Consider the following 17,488-nt stretch of genomic DNA (forward strand, 5'->3'; position numbering starts at 1 on the left):
CACTTAGGAAAATCTGTCCTGTCTTTATCAACAGGAAAGGATCACACAGACAGGGTGAGCTGTGCCCCAGCTGGGATTCATGTAGGTTGTGCTGCCACCTGAGCTGTCACAAAGTAGGAAACAGCAGTTTCTATTTAATTACACAGCAGCTTCAGGATGCAAAATGGAAATTTATACCAAAGGTATTTCAGTGTGTCCGAAGAGCTGAGGAAATAACTGAAGCAGCTTCACCAATAGAAACACACCCTGTGGCCTGGGCAAAGGTGGGCTCATGAGTGCCAGGGTGCCTGAAAAAGGCGCTGACAGCAAATTAACATCACAACCTTCCTCTCCTACTCCCCTTCTATGGATGTATTTCTCCTTTCCCTGAGTCTGAGCTGGAAAGCATCAGGCATGAGACAGGATTTGGCAAGATGCCTTCAGGAAAGGCCCCTTTGAAACTTACCCCTGATCCTTTCCACAAGAGCCTCTCAGCTAATAAATCAAGATAAATCAAGACAACACTGGGAGATCGATCTGTCCTACATCCCTTGGTGAGGATGGGAACCTGGGATAGGACACGAGGACAGAAACCAGGGTATGTTCTGAAGGACAGCTTTGTGCTCAGTGACTTCCCCTGCAGGGAAGAGACAGCTGCTCTAGGGTGCAAAAAATACAAAAAAAAATAGAAAAAAAAAAAGTTGTAAGAAAAGATAAACCACCACCTATATCCCATAAGCATCCTGAGCTCCAGTGGAATTTCTGCACTGAGCCAGACCCAGGAGAAGCAGCAGCCCTGCTCACAGGGTTGGGCACACTCAAAGCAGGGCTGTGAAACCCCTCTGGGTGCTCAGGCTCACTCAGAATGGCTGGGATTTAATCATCAAACTACACAGTGTTAGTGCAACCACACTGCTCCTCTAATACACAGAGGAGTGAAAGGGTCAAGGGAACCCAAGAGTTTAACCAATAAACAAATTCCTAGAGCTAAAAAGCAAGAAATGAGCTGTTTAGGCACTTGGCCGTGTTCCTTTTCAGAAATGCACACAGAGTCTTTCCCTCCCTGCCAGGGGCTTGCATCTGTGTTAGGTACTGGAGCCCAAAATAATTTCCAAATGCTCCCCAGGAGGAGTGAGTAGGAAGTGAAGCCCACAATCTCTGCCTTGCACACACAAGGCACGGTGCCTCTCCCTAATTCCCAGCTAACGAGCCTACACAGATTACTCGGTTCCATTGAAACATGAAATATTTCCTATAGTGCCAATTTACTGGGAGGCCATTTCAAGGAGAGCTCCTTATCTAGTCTTTCTGCTACTTGCACAGTTTAGGGGGCTGGGTGGCTATCAAGTTGCCAGGCTTTAAATACACTTCAAAAACTTTAAAAAAATTAGAAATTACAATTTTACAAAGAGACAGGGGAGAACAGGAATAGAAATTAGGTTTTCCTGCATTGTGTTAGCAATATACTTTCCCCAGCTGAAGATGTGGTTTCAAAAAGAGAGTACAGGAGTATCAGTGATCCCTCACATCAAGCCAAGAGGTGCAGAATCCTTCTGTTAAATTTGCCTGAGATTTTTCAGACAAAGGTAGAAAAAAAATCTGCATCGAAAGCATAAATTTTCTGCTGCTGCTACAGGTATGTTCACATACTGCATATAATACACTTTTTTTTAGTAGCCTTCCTAGATCAATTTAGCCATTTCTCTTTTCTATGGGGTAACATCAATATCAGCAGCAGATAAGAGAGGAATATGCTGAGAATTACAAGCAAGTACCCCCACACAGCAAGAGAGGAGGACCTGAATGCATAAAGAGGCCCAAAATGGGCTTGGATGAACGTGTGGAAAATGGGAACATGGGATGGCCTGAGCCCCTTGCAAGCCTGAAGGGGCTGCAGGAGAGCTGGAGAGGGACTGGGGACAAGGGATGGAGGGACAGGACACAGGGAATGGCTCCCACTGCCAGAAGGTAGGAATAGATGGGATATTTAGAAGGAATTGTTGGCTGTGAGGGTGGGAAGCCCTGGCACAGGGTGCCCAGAGAAGCTGTGGCTGCCCCTGGATCCCTGGAAGTGTCCAAGGCCAGGCTGGGTGGGGCTTGGAGCAACCTGGGATAACACAAAGTGTCCCTGCCCATGGTAGGGGGGGGGGAATGAGATTACTTCAACCCCAAATTCATCATTTATGACATGCACATTTGATAAGGAACCTATGGAGCTTTTCCTCATCCTCCTCTCTTCACTGAGCTCCCGTTTATTCTGCTGTTCCAACATTCCATCACAACACTCTCGCCACCCAGCTCCACTTCTTTATAACTTAGCAAGTTCCACCCTAGTCACCAGTTCAGATTCTTTTTTTAAACCATTCAAACAGCTTTTAAGGAGAAGTGAAACTTCTCTCCTGAGCAGACAGAGTGGAGAAGACGCACTACAAGGTTTTCAGTGTGTGCATCAAACAGCAAGACACCTCTGAGGGGTGCAGAGGTGAAGCGCCTGGGAAGAGCTCCTTTCACACACAGAAATGAAAGGAGACAGCTCTCACTCCCTGCCAGTGCTCAGCACCTTTTCCTACAGCACTGCCTTCTCTCTGTGAATTTTCTGTGTGACTGAGGATGCTGCTGGCAGGTTTGGGGGAGAGGAGGCAGGAGAGGTGCCCTCCAACTGGAATGCAGCTCTCTCCATGCTCCAAATTCCTCCTGGACAAGGCCTGAATATCCCAGACCCCATCCTGAAGTGAAGGGAGCTGGTCTAAGAGCATCCCAGGCACTCAGTGCTCCCCATCCCATGCACTCACTGCTCCCCATCCATCCCATGCACTCACTGCTCTCCATCCATCCCATGCACTCAGTGCTCCCCATCCATCCCATGCACTCAGTGCTCCCCATCCATCCCATGCACTCACTGCTCTCCATCCATCCCATGCACTCAGTGCTCCCCATCCATCCCATGCACTCCCTGCTCCCCATCCATCCCATGCACTCCCTGCTCTCCATCCCCATCCCATGCACTCACTGCTCCCCATCCCATGCAATCACTGCTCTCCATCCATCCATCCATCCATCCATCCATCCATCCATCCATCCCATGCACTCTCTGCTCTCCATCCCATGCACTCACTGCTCCGGTGTCTCCCAGCCACAAGAAACCATTTCCTGGCAAGTTTTCATTTGCAGCAAGTACCTGCTGTACATTATCCTGATAAGAACAGATGCCTCACTGTATTTTTAGCCAGGCTGAGCCCAGATCACACAACAAACACCTCTTGGTCAGAGTGAGCCACACTGGATTGAAATCAGCAGCAGCACAAGGTTCCCTTGCAGAGCCCAGGGTGGGGAGAAGGAGCAGAGCAGGGACTGTTTGCTCTGCAGCTCTGTGGAACAGCACATCACCAACCATCCCTTCCCAGTGAAAACCTTGTGGGACAGCCCCTGATTTTGGGCTGGCTCTTCTTTCACAACTAAACAAGAACCAATGAAAATAACAGAAGAGATGCCACATCCTGATAGTAACTCCCTTTTGTTTTCCCTTTTGTTCAAGGAAAAAGCACCCATGCTTCTCTCCAAGGTGACCACAGCTGCCTTCCTATTAGAGAAGAGTGGCAGAAATAAATGCCCAGCCTAAATGGAAGCAGTCTGCATCCATCTGTAACTTTAACACATCATTTTGAGGTGCCACCTTCAGTTTGCACTACACAGAGGCAAGAGACAAGCTGAAGTTACTCCATCACAAACTTCCCACGCTGCCCAACACCCAGTGCCAGGGAAACTAATCAGGCTAACAACTACCAATCCAGAAAAAAAAATATTTAAAACCTATGGGCTCTGAAAAAATAGTGAGAACATTGTAGCACTATTAGTTTCTCAAATACATAAAATTTATCTATTGCCAAAATGCTCTCAGTCCTCCACAAAACACAGGACAGACAAGTGGTGCCTGTGTGAAAAAAAAAGCTCCATCTAAATGAACAGCATCCCTATTAATTGGAATGAAGACCTTTTAAACATCAGCATTTAGCATTTACTTCTTCCCTCCAACAAAAAAAAACTGCCTTTCACCATAACTGGCAACTCCTTCCAGAAAAATTTACAATCAGTAGCAGGCTGGAATTCACAGCGTTGCCATTAACTCTGACATCACTCCTACCAAGAAAACATTGATTAAGACATTTTTTTGAACAAGATTATTGCATACAGTGGGACAAGTGGGTGTTTTTCTCCTGTTCCGTGAGACTCCAAGTCTCCTTTGCAACATTCCAGTCTGGTGCTGTCTGAACACCCACCACACCAAGGACAGGAGAAATGCAGAAACTGCCCATGCAAACCAGCAGTCAAACCAAGGCAAATAACAAACAGCACATTCAAGAGCTCAAAGCCAGCTGGAAAAGAATGGAAGGGATGGAATTGCTGAGTCTGGTCCATATAGGATCAGTATCTGAACAGCAGCAATGCCCTAAAACTGCCCTAAGGCTCCCCAGCACCAAATCCTTTGATTGGCAGATGCAGCATTGCCTGTGGATGATTTAAAGAACATTAAAAAAAAAAAAAGAAAGGGAAATAAATCTCTTTTGATATATTTGTAAGTCATAATTTGCTTATATAAGCACAGTAAAAGACAGGTCCTGCTGTGAGGAGCTGAAGGCAAGGCAGGGGTGTCACCCACAGGAAAAAAATCTCAACTGTACCCAGGAGATGGGAAAGGGAGATAAAAGGTGAATTCTACAAGTTGCACAGAAAAACTTGCACAGCCAAGGGAAAATCTGCCAAGAGACCTCCAGTTCTTTCCCAAACTATTCTCCCTTCACAGTTTAGAAATCGATTACATCTGCTGTCCCTAGTTCTGCAAAACTGTTTCAGTTTTAGGTTTTCTTTCCATTACTACACAAATTCAGCCCAAAAATGGATTTACTCTGAAGATCCAGTTTTTCAAGGTAAGGAATTACAGAAATTGGGGAACCAATAGTTCCCAAAAGCCTCACTTTGCCCTCTGATAACTCAAACCTGCAGGTCCCTCTGCACACAGACCTGACTTTCCCTCAAAGGACTGAGATTCCCCTCCCAGCAGCTGGAACTGGAAAAGATGGGATGTATGAGAACAAAAAGCCACCTCTTAGTAAGCTAGCAACTAGACAAAAAACCATGGCAGTCATTTTATCCCACAAGTTTCTTCCAAAGAGGACAATCTTTCACACCCTACAGAGAGTGTGGTGAGGGCATCATTTTTTGGGAAATGATTTCCTCATTTTCGGGCTCTAAGGAGGACACCAAACCCATTACTCTCTCTACTAATCACAGGATACTCTGAGTAGCAGCCAAAACTTCAGCTCCAGATTGGTTTTGTAACAGTGATTTACATCCAGGATTCTCTGGACAAGGTTGGTACCTCCCTTTACACACTTGTTCATATCCCTGCTAATTATTCTTGGCTACCTGGGCTGACCTGCAATATAATAGATGGCAATAACTCAAAGCAGTGGATTATCCTACAATGAATAAATAAATACAATCCCATTTTCCTCAGGTAGATTTTCCCAACAGCAAGAGGAAAACTGAAGGTTCCTCCCTCTGCCTCAGCCTCTAAAAAGAAATCAAGTGCTGTCTGGCTCTAAAAGGAATTTAAGTGCATCCAAATAGTCCCTGGGCTTAGGCAGAGGAAACAATTTGCCTTTTACACTCCTTGAAAATACTGTTTAAGATCTCTTATTGGGGAAAGGGTTACACTCAAACAACCACTCTTCAAGGAGTTTTTCCATGTCTAAAGCAAAGCAGAGTTAAAGTTGATTCATTTCAATTTCAGCCATAACCTTCGGTGGGGAAAGTTTTCCTTCCTTAGACACCTCTCAAGAGCAAAAGGACAAAGATGATGTGAACTCATGGATATGGGGAAAAAAAGAAGGTAAAGAGGAAGAAGTGAAGATTTTAGAGCTAAGTTGAACAAGGGTTCAGTTATTAGCACAAAATACAATTTCCTAAACAGCTTCGTGTGATACTGTAAATAAAGGATGCACGGCTGGGAAAAATCCACACAACAGGTTTCATCTGGAGAGGGTTTTGGTGGTTTTCACACCTTCCAGAAACTCTCAAGTTTTCTCCACTACTTTGGAGGCAACACCTTTCATCACAGGGAAATGTCAGGGAGTTATTTTGTAGGGTAAAACCTCAGCCTTTCCAAGCAGCTGGTACTGGGTGGCTGTACCCAGGAATTCTGCTGATCCTCAGTATCACAATTCCAACCAGTGATACTGGTGCAAAAATCAAAGCTTCTTGGCACTTTTACTCTTTAAAACAACTTTAAGAAAAAGAAGCATCAACATGCTTAACAGAAAAACCAGGCTTAGCTGTCCCTCTGAACCCACCCAACTTAAATCTGAATTATTCTCAGGCCAACTGTCAGCTGGAGCCTCTTGATTTTCAGTTTACACACAAAGCACAAGTTTTGAGGTTCTGATTCCCCTGGAATTTTTCTTAATAGAATTCTGGATATTGAAGCCAAGTTCACATTAGAGAGCTGAGTTTTAAATTCCTTAAAACAATTACACAGTTAATTTAATCAAGCCAATGTTTAAAGGAAATTAAACATAAATATTTTGATCTTTACAATAAAACTGTTAAAAGGGAAAAATAAGAGCTGTGGTCAAACAAAATCTATGGAGAAGAACAATACAAGGAAATTAACTGAACTGTGATTTTGGAGATTGCTGGTTAGTTAAAGATAATGAGGAGCTTTACTTCTCTTTTTGTATTCAAGATCTATTTTGAGATTTGGAGAAGCAGGTGGGATTTGAAATACACATCGCCAGTTTATCTCTGTAGCTGTCAACATCCCATCCATGAGCTCGAGATCCAACCCACAACCCTCTGAAGATCCTCTCTGACAAAGTGTGTGGGGTTTTTTGCTGCAACTTTATATTATGCAGCCATTATGAATGGTTTCTATTTGTTCATTCTGAAGAGCCTCAGATTCTATTTCACATTAACTGACTACAACTTCACGGCTGCTGCTGATTCCCAGATTTAGTGAGTGGTGGGAGGGCAGGGCAGGTATCTGTGGCTGAGGAGCTGGACAGACAGCTCTGGATGAGGCAGCTCTGCATCATTTGCTGCAAAGCAAAAAGCAGATTTCTTCCCAAAGAAATGGGAAAAAAAATTAACCTGGTCAGAGGGAGAATCTCTGGAGTACCCCAGACCAAGAAGTGAATTATCAGTGCTAATAAACAAAAGGCTTCCATTCTGTAAATAAACAGCAGGAGATGTTCAGGCTGCATTTGTTTACCAGGATTTGTCTTCTCAAGCTGGTACCATCTGTAAAATGCCCTTTTCTTCTGTTCACTCAGGTCCGACCCCTGCTGCAACAGCCAATGGGAGATCCGGCTCTGACTGATACCTGTGAGAAACCAGAACAGAACAAAAAAAGAGAGAAAGAGAAAATTTCTTCTTTACCAAACATTTTAAGTGGTTTATCTACTGATAAAAGATGGTGTCTTACAAAGTCCAGTAACTTGGGGTGCTTCAATCCCAGAAAAAGCAGAGTTGAAGCTTCCCTGCTCTGTCCCAAACTGCCTGAATTTCTCCCTGGGGTTTTGTTCAACCTCACTCAAGGAACACCCTGGAATCTGCATAATCAGCCTCAAAGCAAAGTGGGGAAAAGCTGGGAAGCCAAAGCTATCGTAGACTTGAACTGTCCACACCTTCTCTGATTCTGTGAAATGGGAACAAGTCCCTTCCCCACTATTACATATAAATAATGATTGTTAGGAAATCCTTATCATTCAGTGCTTGAATAAGAAGAGAGATAAACACAGAAAACAGTTTATGTGATATAGATCACATCAGCCCAGAAATGGAACAAACCAACTGTCGGCATCTGTAACAACCCAGAAAACAACCCAGAAAGAGCAGATGTCTGTCAGCAAAACAGGAGCCAAGCTCAAGGTACCCAGGCATGACCAGGGACAAAACACGGCTGCTTTTAAAGCAAGAGTTCTAAGGAAACTGTAAGAAGGAGAAAAAAATTCCTAGAAGTTAATACAGTTATTTGCAAAGCAGGGAATGAAGGATCGATGCAGAAAGGGCAAAAAATGATAAATAAAACAAGAGGTTTAGAAGTGCATGAAGAGGTCAGCAATAGGTTCACCTGAAAATGTAAAAAATGCAGAGTTTGCTGAGTAACTGAAGCACTACTTCAGAACTCCCTGTGCTTTCCACAAGGCCCTTCAGCTATCAGAACAGGTTAACAACATCCAAACTCTCCTGAGAAGTGAAGTTTTAGGAGGTGCTCCAAGTACCAATATACTGCCAACACCACCTGTGCCACCACCTGCTTGGTGATATCACCTGGGCAGGTAGAGGCTGGTTTGCACACAGAACCCAAAGTACCTCCCCCCTCCAGAGATGCATCAAGGTTTTATAAGCTCTCATCATCATATTTAACTCATGAAAAACAGCCCCCTGTAGTTTAACCACTTCTAAAGTGAGGGTTTATTACGCTTTTTTGGGTGTGTTGAAGGTTGTTAACTTCAGAATGTCTCAACTTGACTCTCAGGTATCATATTCAGGTAGGTTTACACCAACCAGATTTTTAGCATCACTGGGTTTGTGCTCTTAATTGCTCTTCCTCAAACAGAATTCTGGAGGCTATGAAGTTTTAATTGTCCTGGGGGAAGGGATGGGTGTGTTTTGTTTCAGATACAGCAGAGCTGTGCCCACAAAACAGATCCTGATTTTCCCAGACCCCACTCCCAGAGACTGCCTTGCCCTGACAGAGTTCAGAAACAGCTGGGGCAGCCAAGAAGAGCTGCCTACCCCCAGGGCCCACAGTGGGATCTAAAACTGAGTTTATACTACTGGGGAAGTGGAATTATTCACCCAAACACAGCCCTCAGACCCTGCCAAGTTTACATCAAGTAACTGTGGGAGCACACAAGTTAATAGCAGAAGAAGGCAGTGTAAGTTGATAACACTCCCTGGCCCAAAACAAGGCTCCAGCCCAGCTGAAATCCTGCCATGTCCATGCCTGATCACCACTGCAAAGTCCAAGGTCTGAAAATGTGCAGCTCTTGGCCTATTATGATTTATAAAAGCCATTTCTTGTCCTGGGCTGTGGGACACAAAGGTTTGTGTCTCACTGCTTTTGGCTGCCCTGCTCTCATTAATTACTCACTGGGTAACAGCTCCAGTCATTTACTTGTTGTTTACTACAGTCCACTTACACTCATTGCAGTGAATTAGTGTGTGTTGAGTGTCTGGATAACAACCTAAGATACAAACACAAAGCACTGGTAGATAAAAATTATAAATAGAGATTAAATGTCTGCCATGAGTGGAAAATCTGAATCGTGCTCAAGAGGCTGCCTGACACTGTCACACGTGGCACAGATGTCACCACTCCAGACAATGTGCTCAAGGGCAAGGCACAGCAGCAGCAGGAGCCAAAAAACTCAAGCTGGGTCTTGCCATGTCCATTTTCATGGAATCACAGAAAAATATGAGTTGGAAAGACCTTTAAAGGTCATCTGGTCCAACACCCCCTGCAATGAGCTGGGACATCAACTGGATCATGTTGTTCAGAGCCCTGTCCAACCTGACCTTGAATCTTTCCAGGGATGGCGCAGACACCACTTTCCTGACCAACCTGTGCCACCTTCATTGTAAAAAGCTGCTTTCCACAAATTATGCACTGTCCCAATGTCCTGAGCTGCATCAAAGTTCTCCCAAACAGAGCTGAATCTGAGCTGGGATCCTTTTGTGGCTGTCACCCACAGCAGCTGAGCCTGTGACCTACTGCAGGTCCTCACAGCTTAAAAAGCTGCTTCTGTAAAATGTTTAAAGGCATAAAATTTATCTGTACTCAGCAAGGTTGAGGCCCCAAAAGTATCCCAACAGCCTGACCAACCCAAGTCACATTCAAAGTCTTTCAGAAGAATTCATCCAGGATCTGCCAGATCCCAGGGCTGTGGGAACCAAACCCATCCTTAACTCCTTTCATTGTAAAAAACCAAATCCCCCAAGCTGTCATGTCAGAATTTCTTGCATCTCAAGTGGGTTTCACACAGCTGACTCACAGGACAGTGACCATCAGGACCTTCCTGTCCCACTGTCTCTAATCACACTCTGCTTTAGGGAATTGCACTGGCAGGAAAAAAAAATCATCCTGCTGCCAGAAACAATTGATGAAATAACTTTTCTGGAGTACTTATATTGATGAAAAAACTTTCTCTAGAGTATTTATATTGATGAAATAACTTCTCTGGAGTACTGAAAATCCAGTTGTGCTGAGGAAATTCACTCTCCAAGTGAAGCAGGGACCTCAAGGAGGGCTGTGGTGCTCTGGGCTCAGCAGGGCCAGGAACACACCTGGTTAAGGACACCAGCAGTTTTCTCACAGAAAACACTGCAGGAATGTGTTATCCACAAAGGATTATTGCAGCTCAGATGCTGACTGCTTGTGTCACACTCACTCCTTCCCACAGCAGATAAACAAACCAGTCTGTGCTCACTCTCCTGGCCAGCCCAGCTGTCTCCTACACAACTGATTAGGGGAGAGTTTCCCCTTCAAATATATAAAATAAATGGCAAAATACATCATCAAGAGAAGGCCACTCTTATGTGCAGCTCAAATCTGCTCACAACCCTCAACTCTGCTATTCATCAAGTCTTTGGGAACTGGTTTTCACCTTCACTGATAGATCTGTTCAGCAGCTCTGCTTTGCATTTCTTTCATGTTTCTTTCAGGAGAGGTTTTCAGAAGCACCTGGAATACGTCAGAACTGGAGAAGAAAGTTAACTGACTGTGTTTTAATTCTTCACTTTGTAAGCAAGTCCCAGATTCAGAGAACAAGTGCTTGCAAAGGACATCTATCAATTTAGGAGATTAGCACAGCTTGTTTACAGAAAACCTGCAAAGATCAAAATCATAACAAACAAATCTCTGTTGTCAGGAGAATTAAAAAAAAAAAAAACAGGAAGGAAAATGTTTCTCAAAATGCAGCTTCATGCCATTTGAGATGATCAATAATTCAGGAATTTTCTGAATTCTCTTCAGAGGGGAACTAGTTAAGTTTCCCTGTGTATTGGCATTTGCTCAGCATCCCTGTGTGTGGGTTCCAAACCTGTGGGGATTTTATTTTTTCCAGCAGTGCTCCAAGGCTGCCCTCCACTGCACGTGTGTTTAGCATAATCTAAAGCCAAGTCTTGGAGATCTCCTATCAATTAAGACAGAGACAGGAGGACAGGGCTGGGTTGTACAAGCAGAATAATTGGGAAGGGTACCAGAACTGCACCCTGGAAAGCTCTCTGTTATTTAAAAATAACCCAAAAAATGACTTCTGCATTTTACTGTTGATGGGTTTGTTTTTTTTTTTTTTTTTAATGGTAGCTTGGTTTAAATATTTTTAAGAACTGAAAAAACTGAATTGAAATTTCTGCTTTGTAACTTCAGGAAAATAAGGGTGGTTTTTTTTATTCCTTCCCTCTCTATGTGTAAAAAACAGGGAAGGTAATATTTCCAAACCTTGCAGAGGCCTCATCCATCAAACCACTTCAGCCCATCTGCAGAGGGCTCATCCCTGTGCTCTCCTCCCTCTCTCCTTTACTGTAGAACAGAAAGACATCAGCTCCTGAAAATATTTCTCCACCCTCCATCTAACTTTGGAAGCTCGGACAGCATCTCTGAGAGAAGTTTACATTTCTCTCTCCATCCTCTGCCTCCTCACCATAACCTGGTGCCCAAGTACAATTTTTGTGGCAATTTCAGCAAATTCCACACAACTTACTTCAAATTAAATTTGATAAATTTTGGCAGCTCACCTGCTCCACGTGGGGCTGAACCCCCAGCCCTGAGCAGGCTGCAGTGATGTTAAAGGAGCTCCAAACACCAGGAGAGGAAATTCCGCAGGAACTATTATTAGCTCCTGTTTATACTGTCATTTTTCTTATCAGTAGGAGATTATTTATACAGAGCCCAACCCAAGTGCTTCTTGTTTATCTTATTACAGACACCATTAAAAAAGTTTCTATAAAAAGCAGCTCCTGTTTTTAGGACCAGCACTAGTAAGTGTTATGCTAAGTTTTTGCTGCTTATCAATCACTCTTTATTTTCAAGTCACTTTTTAATACCCTGTTTACTATTTTCCAACCTGTCCTGTCCTCTCCATACACCAGGCAGCCCTGTAGAACATCTTCCAGGTTTCATTTTTCCTGTCAGATTCATTATCTAAATGACTTTTAGAGTTTCTGGTAATTTTATAAGGATTAAGAGAGCCTCAACATTTTTCTATTGCAACAGCTGACTTTAACCCTCAGCTCTGTGTTCCTCTCTCCTGCATCCTCCCTCTCCATCACTTGCTTACAACAGGAAAAACAAGAGGAAAAGATGTTTACTGATGCAGAACTGCTCTGCAGGACTATGGATTCTGTAAGTGCTCTGCAAGGTTAGAATTAAGATGGGAATAAGGAGAAATGTGTTCCTGAATTAAAGTGTAGTTTGAAGAATTAGCAAAATTAGGTAAAAAAGGAGGTTTTGCTGCAGCAGAGGTTTCTGCACCAAGGACAGAACATGGCAAGTTACAGAATGGGGATAAATAAGGTCATAAGGACAGAGGAAACAGAGACTTGGTGGAGGTTGTAAGGAAAAGTTGCCAGCAGAGGTAGCAGAGGTAGCCAAGCCACTCTCCTGGACAGAACCAGCCATAAATTTTTCATTTCTTTTTTGCCTCTTCCCAGAGCAGAAGGGAGGAAGACTAAAAGCCAATTTTTCTATTTTGCTCTTGTACAACTAACTTTTTACAGAAAATCTTTATCAGTAAGACAGAGGCTGTAAATCCTGAGCTGATGCCATTTGGGATCACACACTCTGCAAAGCCTCTGCCTATACAAACTGGTTTTTTTACTGAACCAGAAGCAGTTTCCAGACATTCCTTGGGAGTCTCTTCCCCAGCTGAAAGGGATGTTGGAGGCATTGAAGAATATTCCAAATCATCCAGCACTCATCAGGCTGAGACAGCTCTGAAGGGACAGCCCTGGGATGCTCTGCCCCGGATCTCTGTCCTGAGCTATTTCAGTCACTCCTCACCACTCCCTGCTTTGGAGAGGAAGCTGATGTTCCTGCCTGCTAGAGCTGAGTACACTCTTTAATCTGCTTTTTCCAAACATCTCTTTGAGATTTGCCATTTCCCTCAGATAAGTCATTACTATGTACTTAGGGGTGGCACATAAGTGCTACACATCTGCTTACACAAGGCTGGGGGTTGATTTAAAATGAATCAGCTCCCACCCAGCCCAGGGAGGATGACTGGGATGCAAAGATGTACTGGTTTCCCATGGATTTGGCTCAAAAACAAGATGATAACACAGCGCCTTCAGCTCAGCCCTCATTCTGTCCCACTGACACCCTGCAGTATTTCTCTGGTCTCTCTGTGAGCACACTGTGGGTTGGGTGGGAAGGGTGTGAAATTCAGGCAGCCACGTCTCAAGGGCATGGTTTGGTGTCATTTACTCACAGGAGCAATAAAGAGAGCTCCCAAAAGCTAAATGCCAACTGAATGCCCACTGAAACCCAAGAGAACAGGCTCAGGGTGGAAGGAGGGAAAGGATCAGGTGTGAAGAGACTGGTCTTGCCTTTCCTACAGCTTCTTGCAGGGCATCAAACACATGCACCAATTAATCAGTTAATTATATTTAGATTCATTCCTTTCATTGACACAGACTTGGATCTGGTGTGGTGATTCTGATTCAATGACCCCACAACTGGCCAAAAAAACCCCAAACATTGGCTCCCTTTGGAAATACTCCTTTTGTGCAATTTTCCCCTCTTTGCACAACTTCTCTTGCAGGGGAAGCCAGCCTGACTTGCTGGGTGCTATACAGAGGTTAATTCAGGCAAGGAATGAACAAAAGCAGGAGAGGGACCCACTAACTACCAAAACTTTAGAGTTCATGTACAATTTAAGCAACTCAACTTATACATTAATTTTTGAAGTATTTGTGCTAACATCTGGTAAGGTCAAAAACATCCCTTACATTTACACAAATTGGTAATCTCAGGATTTTCAGGATGAACCTGAGACCAGGGAAGGACAAGTCCTTTTTCCCAGGATCACAGAGGAGTTGGAGATATGGAAAGAATTCCTGGCTCTGTGGCTCAAGCACCAGTTTGTGCTTGCCCACATCAACTGCTGCCATGTCTGCAAACCCACGGCTCCCAGACAGGTGGATTCCTATGACAATTCAAATCCTGGAAATATCATAAAATAACAACTTTCCTCCTACTGCTTTGGCATTCCCAGACATCTAGGAACCTTAAAAATTATCTATTTCAAGATTTTTATCCAAGCTTGGGTTAAAAAGTTAACAAATCTTAGAGGTGTAACAGGGGATTGAGCTTCCTGAATTTTATCATCAAGTCTTCATCCTAAAGGAAGGGCTGGAGTGAATCCAGAGCAGGGAACAGAGCTGGGGAAGGGGCTGGAGCACCAGGAGGGGCTGAGGGAGCTGGGAAAGGGGCTCAGCCTGGAGAAAAGGAGGCTCGGGGGGACCTTGTGGCTCTGCACAACTCCCTGACAGGGAACAAGGGACAGGATAAGAGGGAACAGCCTCAAGCTGTGCCAGGGCAGGTTCAGGTTGGATATTGGGAACAATTCCTGCCTGCAAAGGGCTCTCCAGCCCTGGCACAGCTGCCCAGGGCAGTGCTGGAGTCCCCATCCCTGCAGGGATTTAAATCCCTGTGGATGTGGCACTTGGGGACACGGATCAGTGGTGGCCTTGGCAGTGCTGGGGGAGTGATCAGACCCAATGGTCTCAGAGGGCTTTTCCAACCAAAATGATTTTGAGGCTGCTCCAGGCAAAGCCTGTGTGCCTGGAACGGGGAAACAACAACACCTCACCCCAGGGAGGAGCAACAGGACTTTGCAACCCTCTCTGGAAAGCTCTGGGAACACACCCAGGGAAGAAGTGGCACCACTGCAGTGAGTTCACCTGTCTGGATGTGAGAGAGAAGGCTCAGGGCACAGGGCACCCAGAACTGCTGCTCCTCCAGGTAAAACCTGAGCTGGTCTGGTCATCCCTCAACCTCCCTTTGGATTTTCATTGATGGTGACTCAAATGATGGATAAAACTTCCAACCCTCATCCTCCAACTCCTGGCTGCAGTGGTAGCAGCTATAGCTGTGTCTCCTGACTATTCATATACTTTTTAATATATAAATACACATTTATCTCTCTCTCTCCATACCCAGAGATGCAGATATGCATCTATTTGCCGCACTCAACAACAATTTAAGAATTAAGGAAAACCGTTTTCATTTTAAGATAAGAACTTCAGGCTTTATTATAATGCTGTAAAATAAAATCTGCCAGCACAAGCCACAGGAAAAAAAAAAAGAAAAAAAAAAGTGATTCACTGGGGAAGTTCCATGATGTGCAGGACAATGGGTCTTAAATCAAAGGCATACATTATCATGACTAAGCTGACAGATCTGCACTGCAATGCAGGAAGCCAAGTGATATTCCAACATCTGCACCGTGCTCAGACAGGCAGCTCAGACACAGAGATTCCCAAAATGAGGAAAGGACTCCCCTCCCCAGGCTCTTACCTGTTACCTGTGCAACAACTGCTTGGGAAATTCTCCGGTTGGCGAGGAAGGCTTTGATTTCCTCCTTTATCACACTGCTGTCCCTCCTACCAAAACAAAACAACAACAGGACACACAAAAAGAGGGACAGACCAAAGTGCACCTGCAAGATGCAAAATGTCTTTATTTCCTTTATTTAGGGGGCAAGGAGTGAGGAAGGCTGGCATTAAAACAGCCCAAGTGCCTCAGTGCTGGACACTTCTTTTAACAAGTGTCACGTTTGATCAAAGAACCATAGCAGGAGAATGGATGACTCATGTCCCATATAATTCATATTAGGTGCAGCACTGCCATATGGAATGTACAAAGTTTCATTACACAGGGATGAATAAATCTCTCATACCAGCATAAAAACCTCACTCGTAAAAATGAGGCAGAAAAATAAAAAATAAAGGATAGCAGGGGCTGCATGGTTAGTTGCCCAAATGAATATGCACAGACCAACCTCCTCCAGCATCCCAAGGAAAAGATCCAAAATTTTGGAGCCTCTGTCCTCACACCCTCCTTTAGTCCCCTACTTAGTCCAGAGCTTGCACTGAATGAACTGAGGTCTTTGCATCATTTTTACAAGGTCTGCACAGGTAGTTCAGAAGGGGCTAAAACTGTGCTAAAAGCAAATAAATTGTGGCTGCACAAGTACTGTGATACACAGCAAATTTCATTTGCAATAAACTCATACTTTGCCCCTCCTCTTCCTCTCTCCCTTCCTGAGAAGGGCAGGCAATTAAAACCAACCTTTATTAGGCCTTATGAGACATTTCCCTTCCCTTTCTCCCCTCCTGCCCCAGCTGCATTGAAGGCAGACTCAAGCTTGCAAACGTAAATGCAAAATGAACGCTGTGCTGTGGGCTCATCTTTATTTCTGTACCCAACACTCATCATCCATATGCCTGCAAACACAAGCAATTTCAGTTTAAATAAGCACTAAAAGCATTACCTGAGACTCACTGCACAGGAACCCAAACCTCAGCCATGGGAACTTGGCACTCTGCTGTACTCACCCCCTTCCTGCACAATTCCATCATCCTGCAGCCGACAGCAAATGAGGTTGATCGGCTTTTCTTACTGCTCATCTCTAATCCTCTCCCCCAAAAGCCACATCTTTCCCTGAAATTTCCAAACTACTTCCAACACATTTCTATTCTGGAGCTTATGGACTCCAGTCCTCCCACAGGTACTTCAGGAATGGAGCAGTTTTTGGGGGAAAAAAGAAAAAAATTCCAGCATTATGACCAAAATTGTTTGGAGACATTTGGCCTTTCCTCTTATTTCTTTGTGCTCTCAAAGCCCACTGACTGACTTTCATCCTCAGGAGTACAATCCCCTCCTTTCATCTTTGCCATAATGCTGAAAAGAAAACTGCTAAAAGTAAAGGAAGGTCAGCCCTGTAAAAAAAAAAACACCCCAATGGCTCTCAGAGAAAACTTCTGCTTCTTCTTTATTATTTGTATTTTCCTGCATCCTTCTGCAAATCCCTGCCACAAACTATAAACAAACAGCATGCATCCTCTCCAGATCCCACTGGATATCCAAGTTGGATTCCCTACTCTCCCTCTATATGGAAGGAATTACAATGGGTGTGAAATAGTGGAGAAGGAGTCATGTGAATTGATATTTGATCAGAATCCTGAATAAAAGTAAAAGAGTGCTCTAACATCAATCCCAACTTTTGGTACAGCACTGGAAAAATGATTTCAACAGTCAGACTGTGGGACTGGGGCTGCCTCCACAAGGCAGGTGAGAGGTTCTGGGATGGTGACCCCTGGAGCCCTGGCAGGAACAATTGCCTGGAGCAGCTCCCGCTCTCCTGATCATCATCAAATCCTCATGGAACGGTGTGGGTTGGAAGAGACATTTCAGGCCATTTAGTCCAAATCTACTGTGATAAGC

General features: G+C 44.3%; 1 protein-coding gene across 6 annotated transcripts in view; it reads right to left on the reverse strand.

Annotated features, from left to right (window-relative positions):
• HMBOX1 (homeobox containing 1) overlaps positions 1-17,488 on the reverse strand; it is a 110,341-nt gene that overhangs the window by 31,601 nt on the left and 61,252 nt on the right. For all 6 annotated transcript variants that reach the window (XM_058801719.1, XM_058801716.1, XM_058801718.1 and 3 more), the window contains exons 4-5: positions 15,560-15,645; positions 7,247-7,357 (exon numbers count right to left, since the gene is read on the reverse strand). In XM_058801719.1, the coding sequence (XP_058657702.1) occupies positions 7,247-7,357; positions 15,560-15,645 (197 nt within the window). The remainder of the gene's footprint in view (positions 1-7,246; positions 7,358-15,559; positions 15,646-17,488) is intronic.

Source organism: Ammospiza caudacuta, chromosome 3 (assembly GCF_027887145.1).
Source record: "Ammospiza caudacuta isolate bAmmCau1 chromosome 3, bAmmCau1.pri, whole genome shotgun sequence".
Lineage (NCBI taxonomy): Eukaryota > Metazoa > Chordata > Aves > Passeriformes > Passerellidae > Ammospiza > Ammospiza caudacuta.